The sequence below is a fragment of the Gopherus evgoodei genome, unplaced genomic scaffold (assembly GCF_007399415.2).
Source record: "Gopherus evgoodei ecotype Sinaloan lineage unplaced genomic scaffold, rGopEvg1_v1.p scaffold_57_arrow_ctg1, whole genome shotgun sequence".
Taxonomy (NCBI): Eukaryota; Metazoa; Chordata; order Testudines; family Testudinidae; genus Gopherus; species Gopherus evgoodei.
Genome location: NW_022060078.1, coordinates 812,404 through 832,992, shown reverse-complemented (window position 1 = coordinate 832,992; position 20,589 = coordinate 812,404). Strand labels below are relative to the sequence as shown.

General features: G+C 60.3%; 2 protein-coding genes across 2 annotated transcripts; both read right to left on the bottom strand.

Annotated features, from left to right (window-relative positions):
- Positions 1–2,314: 2,314 nt before the first annotated feature.
- PLP2 (proteolipid protein 2) lies at positions 2,315–10,312 on the bottom strand. The gene is made up of 5 exons (XM_030547228.1): positions 10,129–10,312; positions 4,786–4,941; positions 3,838–3,933; positions 3,346–3,436; positions 2,315–3,103 (listed from the first exon to the last, which is right to left on the bottom strand). Exons 1-5 carry the CDS (start codon positions 10,216–10,218, stop codon positions 3,084–3,086), a joined length of 453 nt encoding a protein of 150 aa, XP_030403088.1. The 5' UTR covers positions 10,219–10,312; the 3' UTR covers positions 2,315–3,083.
- A 1,754-nt stretch (positions 10,313–12,066) lies between these two features.
- On the bottom strand, positions 12,067–20,568 carry MAGIX (MAGI family member, X-linked). Its single transcript, XM_030547225.1, has 7 exons — positions 20,351–20,568; positions 19,131–19,355; positions 17,207–17,368; positions 16,974–17,056; positions 16,572–16,733; positions 15,813–15,951; positions 12,067–13,608 (listed from the first exon to the last, which is right to left on the bottom strand). The coding sequence occupies exons 2-7, from the start codon at positions 19,156–19,158 to the stop codon at positions 13,169–13,171; spliced, it is 1,014 nt and encodes a 337-aa protein (XP_030403085.1). The 5' UTR covers positions 19,159–19,355; positions 20,351–20,568; the 3' UTR covers positions 12,067–13,168.
- Positions 20,569–20,589: the final 21 nt, after the last annotated feature.

Here is a 20,589-nt window from a genome sequence, read left to right as displayed (position 1 = left end):
GTCTGTATCCACAAAACAACAAGGAGTCCGGAGGCACCTTAAAGACTAACGGATTTATTTGGGCATAAGCTTTCGTGGGTAAAAAAACCCACTTCTTCAGATGCATGGAGTGAGAATTACAGCTGCAGGCATTGTTATACTGACACTTGAAGAGAAGGGACTTACCTTGCAAGTAGAGAACCAGCGTTGACAGGGCCAGTTCAATCAGGGTGAATGTGGGCCACTCCCAATAATTGATGAGGATTTGTCAATTCCAGGAGAGGAAAAGCTGTTTCTGTAATGAGCCAGCCAGTCCCAGTCCCCATTCAAGCCCCCAGTTTTTTTAAATTTTTTGTTGTTGCAGGATGGCTACTTTCAAATCTCTTATTGAATGTCCAGGGAGATTGAAGTGTTCTCCTCCTGGCTTTTGTATGTTACCATTCCTAATGTCTGATTTGTGTCCATTTATTCTCTTATGTAGAAACTGTCCGGTTTGGGCAGTGTGCATGGCAGAGGGGCATTGCTGGCAAGGACCTCGGAGTATTGGTTGATCACAGGATGACTATGAGCGAATGTGATATGGCCGTTAAAAAAGCTAATGCGGTTTTAGGATGCATCAGGCGAGGTATTTCCAGCAAAGATAAGGAGGTGTTAGTATCGTTATACAAGGCGCTGGTGAGACCTCACCTGGAATACTGTGTGCAGTTCTGGTCTCCCATGTTTAAAAAGGATGAATTCAAACTGGAACAGGTTCAGAGACGGGCTACTAGGATGATCCAAGGAATGGAAAACCTGTCTTATGAGAGGAGACTCAAAGAGCTTGGCTTGTTTAGCCTAACCAAAAGAAGGTTATGGGGGGATATGCTTGCTCTTTATAAATATTAGGGAGGGAGAGAATTATTTAAGCTTAGTACCAGTGTGGACACAAGAGCAAATGGCTGTAAACTGGACACTGGAAACTAGGAAGTTTATACTTGAAATTAGACTCCATCAGAGGAGTGACGTTCTGGAACAGCCTTCCAAGGGGAGTAGTGGGGGAAAAAGACATATTTGGCTTTAAGACTAAGCGTGATAAGTTTATGGAGGGGATGGTATGATGAGAGAGCCTAATTTTGGCAATTAATTTGGCAACTGATCTTTGATTATCAGCAGGTAGGTATGCCCAGTGGTCTGTGATGGGATGTCGGATGGGGTGGGATCTGAGTTACTACAAGGAATTCTTTCCTGGGTGCTGGCTGGTGTGTCTTGCCCACATTCTCAGGGTTTAACTGATCGCCAGATTTGGGGTCGGGAAGGAATCGGGGCAGATTGGCAGAGGCCCTGGAGGTTTTTCGCCTTCCCTTCCAGTGTGGGGGCACGGGTCACTTGCTGGAGGATACTCTGCAGCTTGAGGTCTTCAAACTACAATTTGAGGACTTCAATAACTCAGACATAGGTCAGGGAGTTGTTACAGGAGTGGGTGGATGAGATTCTGTGGCCTGCGTTGTGCAGGAGGTCAGACTGGGTGATCATAATGGTCCCTTCTGACCTTAAAGTCTATGAGTCTATGAGATGGCGTATATCACATTAGTAAACCTGCAGGTGAATGAGTCCCTGATGATGTGGCTTATGTGGTTGGCTCCTCTGATGGTGTTGCTAGAGTAGCTATGGGGACAGAGAAGGCAACGGTGTTTGTTACAGGGTTTGGTTCCTGTGTTGGTGTTTCTGTGGTGTGGTGTGTAGTTGCTGGTATTTGCTTCAGGCTGGGGGGCTGTCTGTAAGCGAGGACTGGCCTGCCTCCCAAGGTCTGTCAGAGGGAGGGATCGTTTTCCAGGATAGGTTGTAGATCGTTGTTGATGTGCTGGAGAGGTTTTAGCTAGGGGCTGTACAATAGGTTTCAGGTATAGGGTGGTGGTTATGAGACCATCGCTTATTTCCACTGTAGTGTCCAGGAGGTGGATCTCTTGTGTGGGCCGGTCCAGGCTGAGCTTGTTGGTGGGGTGGAAATTGTGGAAATCCAGGTGGAGTTTTTCAAGGGCCTCCTTCCCATGGGTGCAGATGATGAAGATGTCGTTAGTGTAGCACAAGTAGAGGAGGGGCGCTAGGGGACAAGAGCTGAGGAAGTGTTTTAAGGCAGCCATGAAAATGTTGGCAAACTGTGGGGCCGTGTAGGTACCCGTAGCCGTGCCGCTGACATGGAGGTTGTGTTTTAACAGACCTGCGGGGTTGGGGGGCATCCAGGCTGGCTGGGCCCATGGGTCTCATCTGGGGTGGATGGGCCCTCTGACTCCCCCCCCGGAGTTCAGAATCCTTTTTTCCTCTCCCCCTCCCCCCAACATCACTGGGACCAAACAAAACCATTGATCAGTATTTTTATTAACCCTTCCCCCCCCCAAAAAATAAGCAGAAATTAACACAAGCCACATGCAGGACCGGGGAGTGGGGGGGGGGGAGAATTTGAGGGGTTTCGGGGGGGTCAGTGCCCTGAGCATCACCACACGAATCCCCCCGTGTGCCATTCCCCACCAGTCCCCCACCCTGAGGCCGGTTTCCTTGCCTTAAGTTTAGTTCATTAAAAAAAAATCTCCTTATATTAAAATTTATTTCCCTTGAAAACATCCCATGGGCTCCGGTTCTGGTAGGCCCTATGTAAACACATGGGTCCTTCTGCCCTGAACAGCTGGCAGTGTAATACCTGTTAGCGCAGGAGAAACTGAGGCACAGAAAGAGTAAAGGCACTTAATTAGGAACAAGTGGTAGGGACAGAACCCACTAGACCCCGCTCCCTGCCCTGGACTGGGGATAGAACCCAGGAGTCCTGGCTCCCAACCTTCCCACACCCCCCACCCACACCTGTTCTAACCACTAGATCCCACTGCCCTCATCCTTGCTTCAGCCAACCGAGGAAAGTGGGGGTGGCATTGCCATTGTCAAGGCTTCTAAACATGGGTGTGGCCCTGAGGTCAGGGCAGGAATTGGGGATGGGGAGCTGGAGAGAGACTAGTGGGTGCAGGGTTCCTCTTCTTTGTCCCCCCCCCCAGCAGTATGTACAAGAATCCTTAGAAACAGCAACATGGGGTGGGGGGACGAAAGCACCAAAGTGGGGGCCGGGGTCATGCGACTTCTCAGACACCCTCCGGGGATTCTGTAAGGAGAGAGAGAGACCACAAGGGGGTGTCAGAGAGTCAGGGATCATCCCCCATCTTCCCTTGTCTAGCCCCCCCTGACCCTGTGGTGGGACAGGGTCTCCCCCTCCCGTCTTACCCCCCCGGCCCCGTGGTGGGGCAGGGTCGCCCCCTCCTGTCTTACACCCCCCCTGGCCCCGTGATAGGGCAGGGTCACCCCCTCCCATCTGACTCCCCCATCCCAGGGTGTGGGGGCACTTACCAGTGGGGGCAGCTGTGTGGGTTTTCCGAAGGGTGGGGAATGTAATATAGGCATCGTATGCAAACAGGATGCCCGCCAGGAGCCCAAAGACCTGCGGGGGATGGGACCAAGCGGGAGTTAATTGCTGTATCAGTTGATTGCTGGTAACGAGCAGAGGATTTGCAGTGGGGGTTCAAGGCCCCTGGATCAAGAGGAGCAGAAGATCCCCCCCTCCCCAATTTTGTGCCGTTTCTTCCCCCACCCAACATTATGATGCGGCCACCTCTGGGGTCAGGCCTGGCGGCTGACTGCAAGGAACGAATGACAGACATGATGCAGCACAGTGCCCCCATTGCCACGGCCAGCACTGATTGCTGGACAGTGTCCCCTCTTGAGCCCCACGGCACCCCCCAGCGCCCGGCCCTGACTTGCAGGGGAGAGCGCCCCCTGCCGAGCCCCCGGACCCCACGGTGCCCGCCTGATCCTGGCTGCCAGGGAAGCCAGTTGCTTTACCCCAGCTGCGATCCCAGGTCCGTCCCTGTGGCCAATGACGACGATGATGGAGGTGATGAGGAAGAGCAGAGCACCAATGAGAGTGCGGACGAAATCCTGGGGAAGGAAGAAACAGAAGGTAAGAAGCAGAGAGAGGCACCGATCTGTCTTTGGTACGATGCACTCGACCTACAGTAACGAAGTTTTTGCCACAGGAATGTGCTGGCACATTAATAATGACATGAGATTGTCAGTGTAACAAAGCTTCCTGCATAGAAATGTCTTGCATTTTTATGGAGTTTTCCATGGGAATTTCTATGCGTAAGATAAATTCATTAACTCGTTTGCACAGAAATTTCCTGGCAGATGAATAACTTGGCCCAGAATTTCTTTGCATTTTAACAAATTTGCCATGGAAAATCCTTGTATATTAAGTAATTAACCAGGGTTTCGTGGGGGAATTTTCTCAGTATATTAACCCCTTTAATTGACTTTTTATTTTTTTTACATTGGCATTCCTAGGTATGTTTGGTTTTAGCGTAATATTTTTCCCCGTGGCAATTTCTTAATTTATTTATTCTAAATTACCAGTTTGTGTGCGCAGCAATATCTTTGTGTGGTCTCACATCCACCTTTTAGGATCTGATTGCATGTTAACTGTTTTCTTGCTAATTCACCAAGTTCTTTTGCATAGTGAGGTCCGTGCATTTTAACTAAGTTTTTTGCACATCTATTTCCATGGGTTTTAACTAAGTTTTTTGCATGGGAATGTCTTTGCATTTTAAGATAGGTTTTTGGGCCGTTCTTGTCTTGCATGTTAATAAAATAAAACAAGTTTGTTAGGGGATTCCCCGTCCCCCCTTTTTAAGGGTTATTCAGAACAGCAAATTGTACAGAAGATTCCAGCTGTCCTGGCAGGTGGTATGTTATAGCTTCCCCCAATGGCACGAATGGAATAAAACTCCTTACGCTCCAGCCCCAGTGCACAAAAGCCAGCTGCTTGTTTAATCCTAGCATATAGATGATGAAGAAGACGATTGAAAACACCATTTCGAAGATGGCCACACCCGTGTAACCAGGGGTCCGAGAAGCACCATAACAGATCAGGATAACAATACAGAGGCCCTGTGTGGGGTGGAAATGGACAATAGTTAGGAAAAATTGTTCGACCAGGGTTAAGATGCAGCCATCTCTGGGGTGGGGCACCTGGGGAACAGCCGCACATAACGCCACAGAAGGATGGCTCGTCTGGTGTTCAGAGGCAGCTGCCTCTGGGGCAGGGCAGCTGGGGACCAGACATACACCTTTGGGACAGGAAGTGAAAGAGAATCTTGTTTCCAATGGCAGCTGCAGGGGGATGAAAGGGAACAGAATGGGAGTGTCCCTAAACTGGGATATGGCCCAGACACTGGGGTTCCCATCCTGAACATAAGGCAGAAGGGATAAAGCGGGTAATGAGCAGAGCAGGTTGGAATCTCATGTTTTAGATATTTAAATAAGTACAGGGCCCCCCAGCACCCAGCTCTTCCTGCCAAGGAACAGTGCCCCCTGCCCAGGCCCCCGCCTTGCTCCCCACAGCATGGCACCCCCCAGCACCCAGCTCTTCCTGCCAAGGAACAGTGCCCCCTGCCCAGCCCCCTGCCCTGCTCGCCACAGCACAGCACCCCCCAGTGCCCGGCCTTGCCTGCCAGGGGAGAGCACCCCCTGCCCAGCCCCCCAGCTCCCTGCAGCACGACACCCCCCAGGAAGGGCAAGGGGGTGGTTGGAGAGTCTGAGTCACGCTGTAATATTCCATTAGCTGCAAGATGGGGCATCGGCTGCTCTGCCAAGGGTCTGACTCACCCGCCACTTTCCTGTACATGCCTGGGGAAAGGTGTCTCCTGAGAGAGGGGAGTGGGGGCTACTGGTTAGAGCAAGGGGAACTGGGAGCCAGGACTCCTGGGTTCTCTCCCAGCTCTGGGAGGGGGGTCTAGTGGTTAGAGCGGGGTGGGGGGAGGGAGTGGGAGCCCAGACTCCTGGGTCCCGTGTGGGCTGGGCGGGGCATTCGGGGCGCCTGGGGAATGTTCCAGCTCGAGTCACATCTGGAGGCTAAAAATACCAGCCCACGCTGGGCACACAAAGGGGCGAGTGTGTGGAGGGGGGGGTGGGGCCGGTCGCCATGGCAACCACTAAATTCAACCAGCTCCCCCTGCCAAATATTCCCAGGTCAGGAAGGTTGGAGTCTGTCACAGGCGGGGGCACATGGGGGCATCTTAAAGGGGCGGTGCCTGCAACAGGTGTGGGGGGGCTGTGAAAGGGGTGGCGGCCCTTACAGGCAGAGGGGGGGCTGTTACGGGGCAGTTCCTGCTACAGGCAGAACGGGGGGCTGTTACAAGAGTGGTGCCTGCTACAGGCGGAGCAGGGGACTGTTAAAGGGCCGGTGCCTGCTACAAGCAGAGTGTGAGATTGTTACAGGAGGGGTGCCTACTACAGGCAGAGCGGGGGGCTGTTAAAGGGGTGGTGCCTGCTACAGGCAGAGTGGGGGATTGTTACAGGGGTGGTGCCTGCTACAGGCGGAGCGGGGGGCTGTTAAAGGGCTGGTGCCTGCTACAGGCGGAGCAGGGGGCTGTTAAAGGGCTGGTGCCTGCTACAGGCGTAGCGGGGGGCTGTTAAAGGGCTGGTGCCTGCTACAGGCGGAGCGGGGGGCTGTTAAAGGGCTGGTGCTTGCTACAGGCAGAGTGGGGGGTTGTTAAAGGGGCGGTGCCTGCTACAGGCGTAGCAGGGGGCTGTTAAAGGGCTGGTGCCTGCTACAGGCAGAATGGGGGATTGTTACAGGGGTGGTGCCTGCTACAGATGTAGCGGGGGGCTGTTAAAGGGCTGGTGCCTGCTACAGGCGGAGCAGGGGGCTGTTAAAGGGCTGGTGCCTGCTAAAGGCAGAGTGGGGGGTTGTTAAAGGGGCGGTGCCTGCTACAGGCGTAGCGGGGGGCTGTTAAAGGGCTGGTGCCTGCTACAGGCAGAATGGGGGATTGTTACAAGGGTGGTGCTGCTACAGGCGGAGCAGGGGGCTGTTAAAGGGCTGGTGCCTGCTACAGGCGGAGCAGGGGGCTGTTAAAGGGCTGGTGCCTGCTACAGGCAGAGTGGGGGATTGTTACAGGGTGGTGCCTGCTACAGGCAGAGCGGGGTGCTGTTAAAGGGGTGGCGCCTGCTACAGGCAGAGTGGGGGATTGTTACAGGGTGGTGCCTGCTACAGGCAGAGCGGGGGGCTGTTAAAGGGGTGGCGCCTGCTACAGGCAGATTGGGGGATTGTTACGGGGTGGTGCCTGCTACAGGCAGAGTAGGGGATTGTTACAGGGGTGGTGCCTGCTACAGGCGGAGCAGGGGGCTGTTAAAGGGCTGGTGCCTGCTACAGGCGTAGCAGGGGGCTGTTAAAGGGCTGGTGCCTGCTACAGGCAGAATGGGGGATTGTTACAGGGGTGGTGCCTGCTACAGGCGTAGCGGGGGGCTGTTAAAGGGCTGGTGCCTGCTACAGGCGGAGCAGGGGGCTGTTAAAGGGCTGGTGCCTGCTACAGGCAGAGTGGGGGGTTGTTAAAGGGGCGGTGCCTGCTACAGGCGTAGCGGGGGGCTGTTAAAGGGCTGGTGCCTGCTACAGGCAGAATGGGGGATTGTTACAGGGGTGGTGCTGCTACAGGCGGAGCAGGGGGCTGTTAAAGGGCTGGTGCCTGCTACAGGTGGAGCAGGGGGCTGTTAAAGGGCTGGTGCCTGCTACAGGCAGAATGGGGGATTGTTACAGGGGTGGTGCCTGCTACAGGCGGAGCAGGGGGCTGTTAAAGGGCTGGTGCCTGCTACAGGCAGAGTGGGGGATTGTTACAGGAGTGGTACCTGCTACAGGCAGAGTGGGGGGTTGTTAAAGGGGCGGTCCCTGCTACAGGCAGAGTGAGGGGGCTGTTAAAGGGGCGGTGCATTGAACAGGCAGAGGTGATGGGGGATGTTACAGGGATGGAACCTGCAACAGGTGGAGAGGCCGTGGTCATGGTGGGTCCTAAAGGCATGGGGTGCCCCCCTGGAGAGCACTTCACAGGCCAGCCCACTGTGGCAGGGAGGTGGCACCCCTAGCAGCGGAGGGATGGGGAAAGCGAGGCACAAGGAGACAGGTCTAGACAGGGCGCAGAACTGGGTGTATGTTTCCCACCCACCCGCACCTCGGTCCTGCCGGGACCTGCTTCTCCCATGCCCACCCCATAAACGCCCTTTCTTCTTCCCAGGAGAACATGCCCCTGAGCCTTAAAGGAGCTCTGCCCCTGTAAGAAGGAAAATCAGGGCAGTGGGCTCTGGTGGTTAGAACAGGGGGGGCTGGGAGCCCGGATGCCTGGGTTCTCTCCCCGGCTCTGGAAGGGGAGGGGGAGGGTGGTGGGTTAGAACAGGGGGGGCTGGGATCCAGGACTCCTGGGTTCTCTCCCTGGCTCTGGAAGGGGAGCGGAGGGGGGGCTAATGGGTTCCAGCGTAGCGGGGGAGGGAGTGGGCTAGGAGCCAGGACTCCTGGGTTCTCTCCTTAGCTCATTTCTCCCTTTGCAAGACCTGGGCGGGGCAGCGGGGTGGTTAATAATTGATTCTGGGTGAGGTTCAGGGGTGGGGGGCAGGGAATCCTATGGGCCCGTGGGAACAACCAGATCTGAGGGGCAGGCGGTGGGGTGGAGTCAGGATTATAGAGCCCCCCCACCCCGGGGCCTGGAGAGGGAGCTGTCCTACACCCAGGATCACAGAGACCCTAAACCCCCCACCCTGCAGACAGGGGGACACTCCCTGCACCTCCCTTTCCACAATGGAAACACACACATCCCACAGCGGCAGGAGACGGGCCCCACCCGTAATCTGCACACACCAACACACAGCTAGATACACACAGATACACACAGACACACCCTCTGTGCTCTTCCAGCCACATGGCATCCATGCCCCCTCGCACAGATATACACCCACAGACAGGCAGCACATTCTGTAACCCCCCCCTCCACACACACACACACACACACACACTGCCCTTCCAGGCACATGGCGTCCACGCCCCGTCGCACAGATACACACACACACACACAGAGGTGGCACACACAGTAACCCTCACACACACAGGCAGCACATGCGGTAAACCCCCCACACACAAACACTCCCCTTCCAGGCACATGGCATCCACACCCTGTCGCACAGATACACAGGCTGCACAGGTGGCACACGTGGTAACCCTCTCTCTCACACGCACACATTCTCTCTCTAGTCCCAACACACACACACCCACACACACACACTGTCCAGGACAGCCACACCCAGGAACATGGCCCCGGGGGAAGGCCCAACAGGACACAGACTGGAGGGAGCCGCTGGGAGTGTTGAAATAACGGAGGCAGGGGAGGAACTAGCATGGGCCCCAGGAGTCCTGGCACTGGCACCCCGCCCGCCCCCCAACCACCAGCCCCGACTCCCCTCCCAGAGCTGGGGAGAGAACCCAGGAGTCCTGGCGCTTAGCCCCCCCCTGCTCTAACCACCAGCCCCCACTCCCCTCCCAGAGCTGGGGAGAGAACCCAGGAGTCCTGGCTCTCAGCCCCCCCTGCTCTAACCACCAGCCCCCACTTCCCTTCCAGAGCTGGGGAGAGAACCCAGGAGTCCAGGCTCCCAGCCCCCCTGCTCTAACCACCAGCCCCCACTCCCCTCCCAGAGCTGGGGAGAGAACCCAGGAGTCCTGGCTCCCAGCCCCCCCTGCTCTAACCACCAGCCCCCACTCCCCTCCCAGAGCTGGGGAGAGAACCCCACCCCCTTTGGGTGCCAACCCTGTTTGAATCACAGTTCCCTCCATTCAGTTGGCGGGAGCCACATCCCAGCTCTGCCCTTCGTAGGCTGCAGCTGATTCATCTCCAACAGGGCGGTAACCTCCCCCCCACCCCACTACCCAGAAGTCACACACCGCTCTGGACTGGGAACCAGGACTCCTGGGTTCTCTCTCCAGCTCTGGGAGGGGAGCGGGGTCTAGTGGTTAGAGCAGGGGAGCTGGGAGCCAGGACTCCTGGGTTCTCTCCCCAGCTCGGGGAGGGGAGTGGGGACTGGTGGTTAGAGCAGGGGGGGCTGGGAGCCAGGACTCCTGGGTTCTCTCCTAGCTCTGAGAGGGAAGTGGGGGCCAGTGAGTTCGAGCAGCTTGTGTGGACACACCGGGTCAGGACCCTGTTCCTGCCTCTTTGGGGTGCGTGTAAGACCTGACACATGTGGCTGACACCCATGGGCGCCTCCTTCCTCCGTGTGCCCCGGGACCCCCCCGTCTCTGCTCCCCCACTCCCCCGGATAACTCACAATCTCCAGCGCCAGGACGGTGCCCTTGTGAGAGCGGAGGAAGCTGGTGCATTGCCCCATGCACCCCGGGGTGCTGCTAGAGGAGTCCATGGCCCCAGAGAACCCCCAGACGGCTCCGGCTGTCAAGCGACTGTCAGAGCTGGCAGCCGACGGGGCAGGGCGTGGGGCGGGCGGGGCTCGGCCGGGCGGGGCTGGCCCTTTAAGAGGAGCCGGAGGGAGCCCGTCACTTTCTAAGACAGGCATTGGACGGGGCGGGCGCCGGAGCCTGGTTAAGGTGGCGCTGGAAGATGCTGGAGCCCAGTTAAGGTGGCGCTGGAAGATGCTGGAGCCCAGTTAAGGTGGCATCAGCGCCCGGTTAACTTGACACTGCCTGGTGCTGGAGCCTGATTAAGGCGGCGCTGGAGCCCGGGTACGGTGGCACCGGAGGGTTAGGAAGGAGGGCTCCGGAGCCTGGCTTAGGAGGTGTGGGGGGCTCAGGGGAGAAGCCCAGCTGGTTATGGGGCGCTAGAGACAAATAATAGAGGAAGCCAGATGGAAGGAGGGACGCGCCTGGATTCTGCCCCCTCCCCCTCCACTCTGTGCTTTACAAATGTCTCAGAGGGACAGAGAAGGAATCTAGTCTGCCCCCCCCCACTTGTGTCCATACCTCCGCCCTTCCCGCCGCCCCTCCCCACTCCTTCCCCTTCCCCCTCTAACCCCTGCCTCTCTATCCTGCACCCCGCACCCCTCCTCCCACACCCCCTATCCCCCTCCTTCCCCCCACCCATCTCCCCACCGCTCCTTCCCCACCCCTCTAGCCACTCCCCCATCCCCCACATTCCTGCTTCCCTCTGCCCTCTATCCATCCATCCACCCCATCCCTCCTTCCCCCACTCTCCTCTACCCCCCACCCCCCTCCGTCCCCACACACTCCTCCAGCCATCCCCAGACCTGCCTCCCCCCCCAGCCAGGTGGGGCTGCGCTGTGCAGGGCGGGACCCACGTGGGCATCGTGCCAGCGGCTGCATCACCCGCTGTTCGCAGAGCTCGGCAGGAAGTGGCCAGGCTGGGCAGAGCCGTGCCAGACGGGGGAGCAAACAGCACAAAGCCGGAGTCCCCCTAGCCTGCCAGGGGGGCGGGGCCCGATTCTGAGCTCAGCTCCAGGGGTTAAGCCAGAGTCACCCCCTGAGCTTGTCCCCCTCCCCTCTTTGAACCACCCCACTCCCTCCACCCCATCTACCGGCCGGGGGTGCCCACCCCTGCAGGGCTGCTGGAGTCAAAGGCAAACAGCAGCCTGCAGACCTGGTGGGGGGGCCGAGAGCGTGTAGTGGTGCCCTGTGTCTGAACCACCTCCCCCCACACGGCTCCCTGCCTTCCCCACGGGAGGTCTCATAGACTCTGGGACTGGAAGGGACCTCGAGAGGTCATCGAGTCCAGTCCCCTGCCCTCATGGCAGGACCAAATACTGTCTAGACCATCCCAGATAGACATTTATTTAACCTACTCTTAAATATCTCCAGAGATGGAGATTCCACAACTTCCCTAGGCAATCTATTCCAGTGTTTAACTACCCTGACAGTTAGGAACTTTTTCCTAATGTCCAACCTAGATCTCCCTTGCTGCAGTTTAAGCCCATTGCTTCTTGTCTCGACCCCACTCCCCTTCCACAGACTCCTGGGTTCTCTCCCTGGGGAGTGGAGTGGGGTCTGGGGGTTAGAGCAAGGGGGGGGGCTGGGAGCCAGGACTCGTGGGTTCTCTTTCCGGTTCTGGGAGGGGAGTGGTGTGTAGTGGTTAGAGCAGAGGAGCTGGGAGCCAGGACTCCTGGGGTCTCTCCCCGGCTCTGGGAGGGGAGTGGGGGCTGGTGGTTAGGACAGCAGGGCTGGGAGCCAGGACACCTGGGTTCGCTCTGTTGTCAGATGGGCATGTTCCAGATTCTCTTTGTGCTACTGAAATGACTCAGGCGACACAACCACAAACCCCTTTGGGTTTTTTCCTTTTTATTCATTGCCGGTAAGAGAGTTTCTGTTCATTTTAAATAAAGTCTGTCCCCATGGAGACAGAAACCAAGGCAACTGCAGCATCTTAATGCGAGACCACGACCCCCCTACACCTCCTATCCCCTGGGGAAGGAGGACCCCTTCTGGAGCAGAACCAACCATTTCCCATCTCCCCCCACTTCGAACCATTCTGCGCCCCTCCATGGAATAGGTCTGTGATTCTCTCCCCCTCACTGCTGCACAGAATGGATCAGTCCACATGTGAACCTGCGATGGATTGGTCTATTCCTCCCTGCTCTATGAAATAGTTTGGCCCTTGGTGATATCCTTCCCCCACCTCAAGGGAATGGTTGGTCCATTTCCTCCCCCCCATAGAATGGATCAGTCCCCCCATACATGGAGTGGATCAAGCCACATGTGGTGGCTCCCACCCCTTTTGGATCAGTCCATCTGACATTGCTCTATGCCAGGAGAGTCTCCCCCATGGAATGGATTGGCTCAATTTCCTCCCTCTCCATAGAATGGGTCAGTCCATGTGTGGCTCTGTGGAATGCTGGCAAGGTAGAGTGGACAGTACCATTGCAATCCTGACATGGGGGATGCAAAATTACCAGTGGACAATACCATTGCCAAATAGGGCAGCAGTGGACAGCACCATTGCACAGACCAGTGGGGGGGAGGGTACCATCAGAGTAGAAGGTATCGGTACTGATTGTGAATGGGGGAGGGGAGATAGGAAAGTACCATCATTGCATGGTTGGGGGGCTAGACACGTACAAGACGAACTGAAGGTACCATTTCACAGCCCAGAGGGTGGGGGACAGGAGAGGTTGATACCACTGCATAGCTGATTGGTGAGGAGGAAATGGCAGGTACCACTGTGAGTAGATTAGACAGTACCATTAATCAAAATGAGGAGGGGAACAAGAGAGGAGGGTACCACTACATAGCTGGGCCTTGGTTGAAGGGGTGGAGAGGAGAATGGAAGGTACCACTGCACATCCAGATGAGGGGTGGGTGGACTCTCCCAGGCACTGAGAACATCCTGCTCCGGGTGGGGCTGGACTAGGTCCTCCGCCTCACCTCCCTGCCTTTGCCCTGCCCCAGGCTGCCCCCTTCATCGTCCTGCCCCTCCCCCATGCAGACGCCCCTCAGGGCCCGCGAGAGGCGCTCCTTGCTGGGCACCAGCCAGGGCCCGGGGGCTGGCTCCGAGAGGCCCCTCCAGACCTGCTCCCTGTGGGGGGACCCGCTCTCTCCCTTCCTGGCCTCCGCCTCGTTCCCCGATGCTGGCCAGCCCTGCTCTGCGCCCCGACGGTCCCGGGACCCGCGTTGGTGGCAGCGGTGGGATCCTCGCTCGGCACTGCTGGGCGAAGCCTCCAGGCAGCCCCTGGCATCCCGTCCCCAGCGTGGAGACCTTTCGCCTGTGTCTGCTCTCCAGCCGCGTGGTGCCGGTCCACCCTCTGGCATCTGGTCCCGCCTGGCGGGGCTGGGGATGTGCTCACGGTCTGGAGAGGGGAGAGAGAATGACATGGGGGGGATCAGGCCCAGAGAACATAGTGAAAGACACCGCCCCTCCCCACAGTTACCCTGGGATCGCTTCCTTAGGGGTCCTTCCCCCTGGGATCAACCTCATTTTCTGTGGGGGGTCCTCCTCCCACCCGCACGTCCTTGCCAACATCTGTTCAGATGGTTTGGCTAAACAGCAAGGGTCTGGTGAAGCTTTTTTTGGGGGGTAGTGGTAGTGGGGGGTCTCCTGGGGGGTACAACAGGGTCAGTGATGGGAGGGTGGGGGTGGCCTGTGGGGAACAGCAGAGTCAGGGCAAGGGTCCACAGTTGGGGGCCAAGAACAGAGAGGGGGGTTACTCATATATCTCCATCTATGGGGGGTATCTATCTCTCTAGCACTGGAGAGATTCCCCCCTCCCCTGGGAAACAGCACTGAACTCCACATTCCCGGGGGGTGGGTCTTGTCAGTATTGGCCAAGCAAACAGATAAGGGGACCCGGTAGTATGGGGAGATGGGGCAGGATTGGCTCATTGCTCTGGTCTGGGGGGGCAACTGGATTGGCCCATTGCTGTAACTGGAATGGGGGGGCTGGATTGACCCACTACTCTGACCTGGGGGGGATGAATTGCCCATCGCTGTGACCGGGATGTGGGTGGGGGCGGGATTGGCCCAGTGCTCAGGCCTGTGTGGGGAGGAATTTCCCATTGCTGTGATGGGGCGGGGCCTGGATTGACCCACTGCTCTGACCTGGGGGGGAGATTTACCCATTGCTGTGACTGAGGGTGGGCTGGATCAGCCCATTGCTCTGGTCTAGGGGAGAGCAATTACCCATTGCTGTGACCAAGGGGGGGGCAACCCACCAGTCATGCTCCAGCCGTCCCACGAGGCAGAAGCAGGGCTCCCCCCGCCGGGAGTTGGTGACGCACAGCGCCAGGCTGCAGAGCGGAGTTGCTGTGGGAGGGGCGCACACGGACACTGGGGGGAGCAGTACAGATGGGGGGGACCCAGGAAGGGGGACAGATGGGCGGGGAGGGGACATCAGGGATGGGGGACAGAACAGGGCATGGGGGTGCCATGAATAGTGGGAGAGGCAGAGGGGCATGGGCAGGTGGGGGGTGGCCGGGGGGGCAGGCAGAGAGGACATGGTGGGAGGGGTGGGAGGGCAGGAAGGGACAAAAGGACCAGGGCGGGATGTGGAGGGTCGGAGTCAGAGAAGGGGCAGAAATGGGGGAGAGAAATAGGATGAATATTGAACCCCAAAAATCTGATCCCCATTCAGAGACACCCCCGGGGGGAGGGGCGGGGCGGGGGCAGAGGGGTAAACCAGCTCCCAGATATTATACGCTATTCCCCCAGACCCCACTGCCCCCCATGCACTGAGACACCTGCTACACCCGCAATGATGGGTGGCCCCATCTGCCCTAGGATGGGAGGGTGTCATGATGGGGCTGACCCATCACCCCAGGGATGCAGGGGGGGTCACTGAGGGTCACACCATCTCTCTAGGGATGCAGGGAGGGTCACTGAGGGTCAGACCATCTCCCCTGGGATGCCGGGGGGTATAACTGGGGATCGTACCTCATCTCTCCTGGGGTATGTGTGTGTGTGGGGTCATTATGGGGTCTTACCATCTCCCCAGGGACGCAGGAAGGGAGTGTTGCTGTGGGATGTGTGCATGGGGTCACTATGGAGTTGTATCATCTCTCCATGGGTGGGGGGAGTTCACTATGGGGTCGTACCATCTCCCCAGGTATGGAGGGGGGTATCACCAGGGTTTGCACCATCTGCCTTGAGATATGTGTGTGTGTGGGAGAGGGGTGTCACTATGGGGTCATACCATCTCCCCAGGTATGTGGGGGGGACACTGTGGGTTGTACCATCTGCTCTGGGAGAATCAGGGGAGGTCACTATGGATTATGTCATTGGGGAGAGGAACAGAGGGATGGTCATATCATCACCCCAGGAACTGCGGGGGGGGGGGGGGCGGGCGCACACTATGGGTGGTATCATTTTCCTTAGGATTTAGAGGACGGGGAAAATAACCTCACTTTAGATCACACCATCTCCCATGGGATAAGGGGGGGATATTATTGTGGGTCCTACCATCTCCCTTGGAAGGTGGGTGGTGAGCAAATACCACCTGCCCTCAGTTTTGGGGGGACACAGGCTGTAGCAGGAGGGAGGCGGGGGGGCAGGACTCACCGTAGTCAGGGACGAAGCCGTCGCCTTTCCTGAGCACCAGGCGGATGCGGCTGCCCCCCCGGCGGATCTGCTCCACGGCCCGGACGTGCGTCATGCCCAGCGTGGGCTCCCCATTGATCTCCAGCAGCTGGTCACTGACCTGCCCCAGAGACTGATGCTGCAGTACCGGCCACTGCCACAGGGGGAGCCCCCGCGCCACATCCCCCTGCCCTCTGCAGCACAGCGCCCCCGAGTGCCCGGCCCCACCACCAGGGGAGAGCCCCCCCCCCGTCCAGCCCACACCCTGCTCCTTGCAGCACGGCACCCCCAGCTGGCCCCACCGCCAGGTGAGAGCCCCCCTGCCCAGCCCACACCCCGCTCCCTGCAGCACGGCGCCCCCCCAGTGCCCAGCCCCAATGCAAGGGGAGAGCCCCCCTGCCCAGCCCACACCCTGCTCCCTGCAGCACGGCGCCTCCCAGCGCCCAGCCCCAATGCAAGGGGAGAGCCCCCCTGCCCAAACCCCCATCCTCCTCCCTGCAGCACAGCGCCTCCCAGCGCCCAGCCCTACCACCAGGGGAGAGGGCCCCCTGCCCAGCCCCCATCCTCCTTCCTGCAGCATAGAATCCCACAGCGCCTGGGCCCACTGCTGGGGGAGAGTGCCCCCTGCCAGCCTCCCACCCCACTCCCTGCCCACAGCTCCCCCGAGCACCCGGCCCCACTGCCAGGGGAAAGCGCCCTCGCCCAGCCCCCACCCCATGCCCCCCCAGTGCAGGCAGGTACCTGTATCTTGCCGCTCTGCTGGGCCGGCCCCCCCTCCAGCAGCCCCAGCACATAGATGTCCATGTTGTATTCACTGCCCCCCCGCAGGCTGAACCCGAAACCGAGGGGGCCGCGCAGCAGCTCCACCGAGTAGCTGGGGGGGTCCCGGGAGGCTGACAGACACTGGGAAAGGGGGAGTGGGGTGAGTGTCTGGCTGCCCTGCACATCCCCTCCCCCAATCGTCATCTGCCCCCCTTGCTGGCCCCAGCTCTCCCACCATATCTGCCCCCTCGCTGGCTCTACCCTCCCCCATATCTGCCCCCCACTGGCCCCACCCCTCCCCCCATATCCATGTCCTGCAATAGCCATCCACCCCCCCAGCCTTCCCTCCCCCCCACACCAGCCCCTCTGCCTGCCCCCTACCTGTGGCTGGGGCAGCCGGCACCCCGGCCTCCCGGCTCCTTCCTCCACCTGGATGTCGGCCCCGGCCAGGTCGCTGGAGGCAGCTGGGGAGGGGATGTGGGGGTCAGTGGGTGTGGAAGGGGGCAGCGGCCTGCTCCCCCTCTGGCCCCTCCCTCAGACCCCCCTCCCTCTCCCCTCCCTGTCCCCCATCCTTTGCCCCCTTCCCCCCTCCTCCTGGCAGGGAGGGCACTCACCCATGTCCCTGAGGGGGTGCAGCATTCGCAGCCGGACCTTGGCCCCCACCTGGCGAAAGAGGCCCCCGAGTTCAGGGTGGGAGAACCGAGCCAGGAGCCCCCCGTCCTCTGGACGCTTCGCACCAGGGGGGTCACCGCTGGGCCCAGGTACCAGCCTGTCTACTGGGCGGGGGGGGGGAAGAAGGTCAGTGAATGGGGAGGGGGTGCCAGCTCCCCCCAAAACCTCCCTCTGATGAACTGAACCTCCTGCCCACAGAACCTGCCCCCCTTCCCCCTCACGAACAGACCCCCCCTCACTGACCCAACTGCCCCCCCCGACCCGAATCCCTTCTAGAGACTGGAGCCCCCCGCCCAGCATCGGCCTCCTCCAGCAACCCCCCTTCCCCTCAACCAGCCCCCCAGAAACACTGACCCTCCCCCTCCTCCAGACAGGGCCCCACCCAAATTCTCCCCTCCCCCCAAGCTTTCAAACTTGAAGCTCTTATCGGGGTCAATATTTACCCAGTGTGTGTGTGTGGGGGGGGCTGGCCAGGAGACAGGGGGAGTTGGCTGTGGGGGCAAGGAGGGGCTGTGGGGTAGGAGGTGAAGTGTGGGATGTGGAGGGCTGAAGGGGGCGGAGGGACAGAAGGGGCTGTGTGCGGAATGGGGGAGAGGGGTTTATGGGGGGGCTGGAGGTGGGGCGGAGGGAGCTGGGGGCGGGTTGTGGGGAGAGGGGACAGAGTGAGGTGGGGGGCCTGGCAGCAGGGGGCCGTGCGGGGCAGGGGGAGTTGAGGGGAGTGTGACCATGGAGGTGGCAGTGGGGGGGGGCGGGTGTGTGGAGGGAGGCTGGGGGGGGTGACGTGTGGGGTGAGAGACACTCCCAGCTCCCACTTCTATCTCCCCCCCAAAACCACCCACTCAAAATTACAGACCCCCTCCCACTCCCCCTGTGTGTGGGGAGAACCCCCTCCTCAGGATGTAGCCCCCAGCACCCGCAAAACCAGGACAGGACAAGAAAGGCCAGGGGGGAAGCCGGGGGTCAGGAGGGAGGTATGGGGGGGTCGGTTCAAACCCTGGACGTTTCGCAGCACGGACTGGACCCTTTGCAGCATGGCTGGCCGTGGGGTGGGGTGGGGAGCCCCTTGGTTCCTGGGGGGGCACAGGCGTGGGGCGGGGTGTCCACAGGCCCCCCAGCTCGGCCGCCTTCCTCCCCAAGGCGTTTCCCAGGACAAACAAGCTGGGCTGAGAAAGTCAAGGACACTGGGGGGGGGGGGATGTGGGCGTGGGGGGTTAACCCTTTGGGAGCTGGGGGGGAGGGCCAGGCCTCTCCCAGCAGGGGGCGCTGTGGGGAGCGGGGGAGGGGGAGGAGAAATTCCACAGCTTTATGGGGTGGAACAGGCCGTGCCCCCCCCATAGGTGCCCCCCCAGCTGCCTGGGGAGGGGGGGCGTAGCCTGACATGGGTCAGGGAGCAGAACACAATGGGGTCTCTTGTGCCAGGCTGGGGGGTGGTGATGGGAGGCTCAGACATGGGGGGGAGGTGATAGCTTGGAGTATGGGGGGGAGGCAGCCTCCCCATGTCCCTCACCCCTCCCAGGAGTCACCCTGCCCCCTACATGCATCGCCTGGTGAGCCCCCCCCCGCTCCCTGCCCCTCCCCCTGCAGCCCGTCAGATTGCCTCCATCATCCCCCCATCATGGTCCCCCCTCTTCACACGCCTCCCATCTTCCACCCTCGCAGACACTCTGCCCCCCTCCACTCCCCCCCATGGAGCCCAGCCCCCCCAGCTGTGCCCCCAGCCCCTCCTCCCACTGCTCCACAGACTCCCCAGCCCTTCAGACCCCCCAGTCCTAAGCACCCCCAAACCCATCCCCCATACGCCCTCCCCCAACCTGCAGCCCTCTGCTTCCAACCCCCCTTCCTGCCATGCACCCCCCCCCCACTCACCTGCTCTCTCGGTGCTGTCCGGGGCCATGCTGCCCCCCAGCTCCCCGGGGTCCCCCGCGGACTGGGGGTGTCGCGACCTCCAGGCCTCCCCCCCGTGCCTGCGGGCCGAGCACAGGAGCACGTCTCTGGGTTCAGGCCCCACAAAGCTGGTGACGGCCAGGGTATCCCCGCAGGGGGAGGGGATGGAGATCAGGGGCTCCAGGGGGGGCTGGTGGAGTCCAGGACCTGGGGGGAGGGTAAGAAAAGGGGGGGTCAATCAGGAAGGGGTCCCCCAACATGATTACCAACACCCCACAGCTCCCCCTGCTGGGAAAGGCTGGAAGCCCCCCAACAGCCAGCGCCCCCTAGTGGGTCAGGCAGGAAGTGCAGCAGCCAGGGGCCCCCGGTGCCCCCTAGTGGGTCAGGCAGGAAGTGCAGCAGCCAGGACCCCCTGATGTCCCCTAGTGGGCCAGGCAGGAAGTGCAGCAGCTGGAGCAGCCCCTGGTGCCCCCTAGTGGGTCATGCAGGAAGTGCAGCAGCCAGGGGCCCCCGGTGCCCCCTAGTGGGTCAGGCAGGAAGTGCAGCAGCTGGAGCAGCCCCTGGTGCCCCCTAGTGGGCCAGGCAGGAAGTGCAGCAGCCAGGGCCCCCTGGTGCCCCCTAGTGGGTCAGGCAGGAAGTGCAGCAATCCAGGGGCCCCTGGTGCCCCCTAGTGGGTCAGGCAGGAAGTGCAGCAGCTGGAGCAGCCCCTGGTGCCCCCTAGTGGGTCATGCAGGAAGTGCAGCAATCCAGGGGCCCCTGGTGCCCCCTAGTGGGCCAGGCAGGAAGTGCAGCAGCTGGAGCAGCCCCTGGTGCCCCCTAGTGGGCCAGGCAGGAAGTGCAGCAGCCAGAGCCCCCTGGTGCCCCCTAGTGGGTCAGGCAGGAAGTGCAGCAGCCAGGGCCCCCTGGTGCCCCCTAGTGGCAGCCAGGGCCCCCTGGTGCCCCCTAGTGGGTCAGGCAGGACGTGCAGCAGCTGGAGCAGCCCCCAGCGCCCCCTAGTGGGTGAGGCAGGAAGTGCAGCAGCCAGGGGCCCCTGGTGCCCCCTAGTGGGCCAGACAGGAAGTGCAGCATCCAGGTCCCCCGGCGCCCCCTAGTGGGTCAGGAAGGAAGTGAAGTAGCCACGGCCCCCTGGTTTCCCCTAGTGGGTCAGGCAGGAAGTGAAATGGCCACGAGTGGCACCCCCCAGTGCCCACAGCCCCCCTTACCTCTCCGCTCCACCAGCAGGATGACGTCCCCAGCTCGCGTGTGCTGCTGCAGGACATTCTCCACCTCCTGGGGCCTGAGGCCCCTCACGTCGGCCCCGTTCACCTTGGCCACGAGGTCGCCCTCCTCCAGCACGGGGCAGCGCCCCCGGTCCCAGATCCTGGCCACCTGGGCCCCGGGTCCACCGTCCTTTGGTGCCTCCACCGTAAACCAGGGCCCCGTGGCGCTGCGGGGCAGGGGC